This window comes from Girardinichthys multiradiatus, chromosome 5 (genome assembly GCF_021462225.1).
Source record: "Girardinichthys multiradiatus isolate DD_20200921_A chromosome 5, DD_fGirMul_XY1, whole genome shotgun sequence".
NCBI classification, from domain to species: Eukaryota; Metazoa; Chordata; class Actinopteri; order Cyprinodontiformes; family Goodeidae; genus Girardinichthys; species Girardinichthys multiradiatus.
In genome coordinates this window covers 30,128,563-30,136,920 of record NC_061798.1, presented here as the reverse complement: position 1 = coordinate 30,136,920, position 8,358 = coordinate 30,128,563, and the positions used below count along the sequence as shown (strand labels likewise).

At 46.6% G+C, this 8,358-nt stretch overlaps 1 protein-coding gene across 1 annotated transcript; it reads right to left on the bottom strand.

Moving 5' to 3' along the window:
• Window positions 1-3,720: 3,720 nt before the first annotated feature.
• On the bottom strand, window positions 3,721-7,956 carry rln3b (relaxin 3b). The gene is made up of 2 exons (XM_047366590.1): window positions 6,771-7,956; window positions 3,721-4,003 (listed from the first exon to the last, which is right to left on the bottom strand). The coding sequence occupies exons 1-2, from the start codon at window positions 6,943-6,945 to the stop codon at window positions 3,753-3,755; spliced, it is 426 nt and encodes a 141-aa protein (XP_047222546.1). The 5' UTR covers window positions 6,946-7,956; the 3' UTR covers window positions 3,721-3,752.
• Between the last annotated feature and the right edge of the window lie 402 nt (window positions 7,957-8,358).

Below are 8,358 nucleotides of genomic sequence, written 5' to 3'. Positions count from 1 at the left end.
CCCCTGGGCCGCCTCCCGGTGGGATGTGCCTGGAACACCTCCCGAGGAAGGCGTCCAGGAGGCATCCGGTATAGATGCCAGAGCCACCTCAACTGGCTCCTCTCGATGTGGAGGAGCAGCGGCTCTACTCCGAGCCCCTCCCGGATGGCCGAGCTCCTCACCCTATCTCTAAGGGAGTGCCCGGCCACCCTACGGAGGAAGCTCATTTCAGCCGCTTGTATCCGCGATCTCGTTCTTTCAATCATGACCCAAAGTTCATGGCCATAGGTGAGGGTAGGAACGTAGACCGACCGGTAAATTGAGAGCTTTGCTTTTCGGCTCAGCTCTCTCTTCACCACAACGGACCGGCACAGTGCCCCCATTACGGTGGCAGCCGCACCGATCCGTCTGTCGATCTCCCGCTCCATTCTTCCCTCACTCGTGAACAAGACCTCGAGATACTTAAACTCCTCCACTTGAGGCAGGAACTCCCCTCCAACCTGAAGAGGACAAGCCACCCTTTTCCGGTCGAGTACCATGGCCTCGGACTTGGAGGAGCTGATCCTCATCCCAGCCGCTTCACACTCGGCTGCGAACCGCCACAGCGCATGCTGTAGGTCTTGGCTAGAGGGGGCCAGCAGGACCACGTCATCCGCAAAAAGAAGAGACGAAATCCACTGGTCCCCAAACCAGACCCCCTCCGGCCCTTGGCTGTGTCTGGAAATCCTGTCCATAAAAGTTATGAACAGGACCGGTGACAAAGGGCAGCCCTGCCAGAGTCCAACATGCACCGGGAACAGGTCCGACTTAGTGCCGGCAATATGGACCAAACTCCTGCTCCGCTCTTACAGGGACCGGATGGCCCCTAATAAAGGGCCCCCGATTCCATACTCCTGGAGCACTCCCCACAGGGCATCACGAGGGACACAGTCGAATGCCTTCTCCAGGTCCACAAAACACATGTGAACCGGTTGGGCAAACTCCCATGAACCCTCGAGCACTCTGTAGAGGGTATAGAGCTGGTCCAGTGTTCCACGGACGAAAACCACACTGCTCCTCCTGAAGCCGAGGTTCGACTATCGGTCGGAGTCTCCTCTCCAATACCCTGGCGTAGGCCTTACCAGGGAGGCTGAGGAGTGTAATCCCCCTGTAGGGGGACCGCCACCCCAGTCTGCCAGTCCAGAGGCACCCTGACAGCCCTACAACATCCAGAGACTTGAGGTACTCAGGGCGGATCTCATCCAACCCCGAAGCCTTGCCACCGAGGAGCTTTTTAACCACCTCGGTGACTTCAGCCTGGGTAATGAAAGAGTCCAACCCCGAGTCCCCAGCCTCTGTTTCCACCACGGAATGCGTGATGGCAGGATTGAGGAGATCCTCAAAGTACTCCTTCCACCGCCTGATAATGTCCTCAGTCGAGGTCAGCAGCCTCCCACCCCCACTATAAACAGTGTTGGCAAAGCACTGCTTCCCCCTCCTGAGGTGCCGGACGGTTTGCCAGAATCGCTTTGAGGCCAACCGGTAGTCCTTCTCCATGGCCTCACCGAACTCCTCCCAGGCCAGAGTTTTTGCCTCTGCCACAGCCCGGGCTGCAGCACGCCTGGCCTCACGGTACCTGTCAGCCGCCTTAGGAGTCCCACAAGCCAACCACAGCCGATAGGACTCCTTCTTCAGCTTGACAGCATCCCTTACTGCCGGTGTCCACCACCGGGTTCTGGGATTGCCGCCGCGACAGGCACCACAGACCTTACGGCCGCAGCTACGGGCAGCAGCATCGACAATAGATGTGGAGAACATGGTCCACTCGGTCTCTATGTCTCCAACATCCCCCGGGATCTGGTCGAAGCTCTCCCGGAGGTGGGAGTTGAATACATCCCTGGCAGAGGGCTCCGCCAGGCGTTCCCAGCAGACCCTCACTATGCGCTCGGGCCTGCCAAGTCTGTCCGGCTTTCTCCTCCTCCAGCAGATCCAACTCACCACCAGGTGGTGATCAGTGGACAGCTCAGCTCCTCTCTTCACCCGAGTGTCCAAAACATGCGGCCGAAGGTCTGATGATACGACAACAAAGTCGATCATCGATCTCCTGCCTAGGGTGTCCTGGTGCCAAGTGCACTGATGGACACCCTTATGTTTGAACATGGTGTTCGTTATGGACAATCCGTGACTAGCACAGAAGTCCAATAACAAAACACCACTCGGATTCAGATCGGGGAGGCCATTCCTCCCGATCACGCCTCTCCAGGTGTCACTGTCGTTCCCCACGTGGGCGTTGAAGTCCCACAGCAGAATAATGGAGTCCCCAGGAGGGGCACTATCCAGCACCCCCAACAGGGACGCCAAGAAGGCCGGGTACTCTGCACTACCACTTGGCCCGTAGGCTGAAATGATAGTCAGAGACCTCTCCCCAACCCGAAGGCGCAGGGATACGACCCTCTCATCCACTGGTGTAAACCCCAACACGAGACGGCTGAGCTGAGGGGCAACAAGCAAACCCACACCAGCCCGCCGCCTCTCCCCGTGGGCCACTCCAGAGTAGAAGAGAGTCCAACCCCTCTCAAGGAGATGGGTTCCAGAGCCCACGCTGTGCGTGGAGGCGAGCCCGACTATTTCTAGTCGATATCTCTCGACCTCCCGCACAAGCTCAGGCTCCTTCCCCCCCAGCGAGGTGACATTCTACGTCCCTAGAGCCAGCCTAAGCATCCGGGGATCGGGCCGCTGAGGTCTCCACCTTTGTCCGCCACCCAATCCTCTTTGCACCGGTCCATCATGGATCCCCCTGCAGGTGGTGGGCCCACTGGGGGATGGCCTCGCGTCTCTCGTTCGGGCTTGGCCCGGCCGGGTCCCGGGAGGAGCAACCCGGCCACCAGGCGCTCTCCGACGAGTCCCGACCCCAGGCCTGGCTCCAGGGTGGGACCCCGGCTCCGCCGTACCGGGCGATGTCACGTGCCTCGATATTTTGGTCCTCATGAGGGATTCTTGAACCACTCTTTGTCTGACCCATCACCCTGTTTGCCATGGGAGACCCTACCAGGGGCATTTAGGCCCCAGACAACATAGCCTCTAGGATCATTTGAGCACTCAAACCCCTCCACCACGTTAATGTGGCGGTTCAAGGAGGGGCCTCTGATCACCTGTAGGTATTTATTTTTATCTTCTTTACTAAATGTTTGCCACATTTTAATGCATATTTGGTGTAACTTTTAATGATGCTGTTTAGGTTATTCCTTTTTTCTTATTCAATCTCTTTTTCCTTTGACACCCCCACCCCACTTTTATTGTGGGTTTTCGTGTATCTTTATATGGCCTCTTTTTCTTTGTTGAGGTCCTCCTGTTTAAATTAGTAGTGAAACCCCATAACCACATTAAACAGGCAACAGAACTCCAATATCATAAACCACTTGAGTTGTGAGTTACATGACAAGATGATATTTCATAATAATTGAGTCACAATTTAGTACTGTGTCTTTTCTATAGCTCATTTAGTGTATGTTTACTTCGTACAGTCATCAGTCTTCCTTTACTTTGAAATCATTGACAACACTGTTTGTGAAACAAGGTTTTGCATAAGTGGAAATGTCATTAAATGCATGAAATGTCACATCAGTTATTTTTAAAGGAACAGACTCAAAATCTATCTCAAAGCTTTATTAAGGACATTTGCAGTCTATTACAGTCACAATAACACATTTTGTGTTCAAAATATGTAACATTTTTAATTTTAACATAGAGTTTTAAATATTCTGTATATCAGTCAGTGAGGAGGTAAACAATTTTCAGCAAAAAGAGCTGATCTCACTCTTGCTGCAGCCCCACTTGCAGCAGGCGTTGGACAGTCCAACCACAACTTCCCGTTCTTCCCTGTCTGCACCACGTAGAGCCTCCAGCACCTCCTCTGAGAGTTGTGAGCGAGCTGAGCGCCTGAAACCACCAGCATTCATCCCTTGAGAATTAGCAGGATCCTGATCAGTAAGTTGAGGGATTGAATTTGTCCTCCAAGGATCAAGGATCTCTTCACCAATAAGAGCTGATTGAAAGGAGAACATTTATCAATATCCTGGTTTGACTTCAGAGAAAACATAAAATGTTGTTCTCTATAAGGGAGTGTTCCTTGTCTGCTTCTATACATGTTATATATTAATTACAGCTAAAGTTGCCACACTGGCAGATTTCTTGAAATTTGCTGATAGCACAGTTATAGCCAGCCAGCTACAGGATGGAGAAGTAAGACATCAGCCAGTTGTGACAGACTTTGTAGAATGATGTGGAATCCACTTCCTTAAGCCTAATTCAGCTCTATATAAATTTTACAAGCAGTTCATATCTTACCTGCAGTAACTCTTTTTGTGTCTTCATTTAGTCTAAATCCAGATTAGGGTGTTCTGTAGGCTGAAGGTAACGGCTACCCCAGGAGAATCCAAGACCACAGCTGACTTATGCCATCTTACAACTTAAAAACATCGTCGTTGATTATGCCATTATGCTATTATATGAACCTTTAAATTGTTGAGATGTTTGCACTGGATGGCTATTTAGAAAGAAGGTAGGAGCTGGTGCATCACCATGATCTTCTTATCTATCCTCCCAGGGAGGCTGGTGCCTATCTCCAGAGATCATTGGGCAAGGGGCAGGATAGACCCTGGACAGGTCGTCAGTCCATTAAAGGGCAACAGAGAGACACACAGAACAAACAACGCACACTCATACCTGTGGAGTACCCGGAGAAAACCTACACATACATGGACATAACATGCAAGCTCCATGTAGAAAGACCCCAGGCTGGAATTTGAACCCGGGACCTTCTTGTAGCAAAGCAACAGTGCTACCAACTGTGCCACCGGGCAACACGTAATCTTCTTATGGTATATATATTCTTAGAAACAGAAGCATTTCAGCAGTCAGAGAAACTAATATTACAGTAAAGCAGAGTAAAAAGCAAACATATTGTACTGGTTTAATTGAACTCTAGCTTTTTATGCCACTTTAATTTAGTTTCCGTTCACATTATGTGTTTCAGACCGAAAGATCATTGGTGGCGCACTTCCCCGTACCTCCATTACAAGTATAATAGTCATTGACTTCTATATAGATAACTGCCCTCTGCCAGCAAGACAATGATTTAAAGATTCATAAACTGGTGTTGACATAAACCACGCCATTTTTGAGATCGTAGTTGTTTGAAGATGGTACAAGTACAGGTTGTTCTAGGCTCCTCTCAGACTAGCTGTTACCTTCTGCCTCTGGGATGAATTAAGCTGGGTTTTATACTAAATGAAGACGCCAAGAGAGTTATCTATGGCAAGTCAGATGTAAACTGCTCTTACCAAACCTTCACTGTAATGTACTTTTAATGTCCAGAAAATCAAGAACATGGCCAACATTTTTTTCTCACAGCAATCTATTTAATAGCTGTAGAAATCGCTGATTGGTTTAGATACCTCAGTACAATGACTGACCCAGGATAACCACAACAACATTCCTGCAACCTGCAAAAAGTTTTTTTTTTCTGTGGAAACTGAATACTTTTAATGTTGAACAGTGGTTCAGTGGTTGTATTCTAAACAAATGTTATGTAGTCACTTATGATGTTTTGTATAATCTCCTTTTATTCCAACCTTTCTGAGCAAAACAAAAATATCTGTCCAATATTGTGACTGTTGCCAAGTAAAAAGCTGGTGTACAGCAGCATTTTCAGATGAATATCAATGACAGAAAAGGTTTACAGTAAGCTATGGCAAAGGTTTCCAGCCCAGAGCCTCCCCTTTCCTGGCCGGTACAGATTTCCAGGGTTATTTAAGGCCTGAGCTGCAAATTTGATAGAGGTAATAGTTTTTAATTCTACTGAAAATAAAGAAATACAACTTTACCACCAATTTATTGCATCAAGTCATATCTCCCTAACCATTTTTTTTTTACAAAACTGAAAAAGGTATCAAATTGCATGCTGTTGTTTGATGAGGGTTTAGAAAGAAAATAGTTCGTTTTGATACATTTAATGAATAGGACCCCCGGTCCCCAGATTTGTCATTATTTGACCATAGCCAATCAGAGACAATCAAAGAACAATTGGACCATTTCGATCTCTTGCCAGTTGATTGGTACCTTCTCAGGATTTATTCTTCTTCCTTCAGGAAAGAGATACCTCCTCTGGAGAAAGAGACCTATGGAAATACATGCTGCTTTATTCGACGTGCTATTACAGGTGATTCTTAATTTGTACTTTTCTTGTTGTTTTATTTTAGGTTTGGTTTTCTGTGTCTATTTTACCCCTATTAATGTACCTACATTTATCATCATTTTGTCATTCATTCATTCATTCATTCATTTATTCATTCACCTTCTATACCGCTTATTCCATAGAGGTTCACGGGGAAGCTGGTGCCTATCTCCAGCAGACAGGTGAGAGGCAGGGTACACCCTGGACAGGTTGCCAATCCATCGCAGGGCAACACAGAGACATACTGGACAAACAACCATGCACGCACCCATTCACACCTAAGGGCTATTTAGAGAGACCAATTTATCTAACAGTCATGTTTTTGGACTGTGGGAGAAAGCCGGAGTACCCAGTGAGAACCCACGCATGCACAAGGAGTACATGCAAACTCCCAGCAGAAAGAGCCCCGGCCAGGAGTCAAACCCAGGACCTTCTTGCTGCAAGGCAACAGTGCTATCAACTGCGGCACCATGCAGCCACATTGTGTTATTTTTATTGGTTATTGACAGCTATTTCTACAACAATTGTAAATAAATTTGAGGGACAGTAAATGACATCTGAATTAGAATGACCTTACCTGAGTCTTCTATGCTTCTTCTCCAGCGAGAACCACCGCATGTAAAGATGACAGCCCGTATGAACTCTCTTCCACACAGTTTTACCCCATAGAAGGAAGAATGACCATCAGTACACTGTGTAAGGTGTATAAATGCTATAAACAAGCCTAATGTCAACAGTGTTGCTTTCAACATGTTGACAGAACAAATGTCCCTGTGGGCTGTGACTTTTTCTGGATGGTCCAATCTCTTTATAAATGCTTCAGAACTTTATAGTTAGACCTCAGCTCACCTCTGCTTATCAGCATCCTCAGAGATACAAATAGTGACCTTTAGGAGCAACAATACTGGAAGAAAAAGGGTGATGCTAGAACTGAACAGAACTCTTGGTAATCTCATCACTTGTGACCTTTAGTTGGCCTTTCAGGCCGTCACATCATTCAGGTTGTGCTACTTGTCACCAGCATCGTCTCCATGTTGGTATCTGTTCTGCTGTGCATTGAATGGAGATCATTATCCATTCGCCCTAAAGATACCTAAGATGCCAGAGGCTGGTGACACATACACAGTATGTCACAAATAATACAGCAGCCATCAAAAATAAACAACTTCTGAATGATGCTTGATTCCTATTGTTGTTTTGTTCAGAAATATGGGAAAGGCTACACGATAGGGCCTCGTAAAAGTAGTCACACCCTTTGAGCTTTTACACATTTTTTTATGCTACAACCTTAAACCTTATACTATTTCAAAGGGATTTTATGTAATAGAAATAGGGCACAACTGAAAAAAATGAGTTTTTATTTTTTTTACATATAAAACTCTGAAAAATGGAGATTTGTACTCAACTCCCTTTAGTCAATACTTTGTAGAACCACCTTTTGTTGTGATTAAAGCTGCAAGTCTTTGTATGTCTCTTCCAGCCTTGCACATCTAGACACTAAAATGTGTAGCCATTGTTCTTTGCAGAATAGCTTAAATTCAGTCACATTGGGTACATAGCATCAATTTTCACACATTGTCACATGCATGCTCTCAATTGGATTGAGGTCTGGCCATCAACTCTGAGCAGCTTCGCTGTCCCTGCTGAATAAAACGATTCCAGGAGCATGATTGTGCCACCACCAAGTTTTACTGTGGGGATGCTTTGTAATGTGCAGTGTTTGCTTTCTACCATATATAGTGTTTTCTATGTAGGGCAAAAAGTTTATTTGACCTTCTTTTACATTTATTGTGTGTTTATTGTAAAACCATGTATAATTTTATCATGTGACAACTATGTGCCACCTGGTGTTAGTGTATCAACTTTTAAAATACATTAAAGTTTTTCTTTTAGACCTAACACCTGAAGGGATTTACATCAGAGACCAAAAGTATTTGTCACATATACTCTTGATGACTTCTCGGAAATTGATAACAATTAGGGCTGCACGATGGCGCAGTTGGTAGCACTGTTGCCTTGCAGCAAGAAGGTCCTGGGTTTGATTCCCAACTTCTTTCTGCATGGAGTTCGCATGTTCTCCCTGTGCATGTGTGGGTTCTCACCGGGTTCTCTGGCTTCCTCACAAAAACATGTTTGGTTAATTGGTCACTCTAAATTGCCCTTAA

Coding starts and splice junctions, on each gene's coding strand:
- rln3b (XM_047366590.1), bottom strand. CDS start 6,945: ATGTTGAAAGCAACACTGTTGACATTAGGCTTGTTTATAGCATTTATA. Junction 4,004..6,770: donor AAGAAGCATAGAAGACTCAG/GTAAGGTCATTC, acceptor CCTTTCAATCAG/CTCTTATTGGTGAAGAGATC.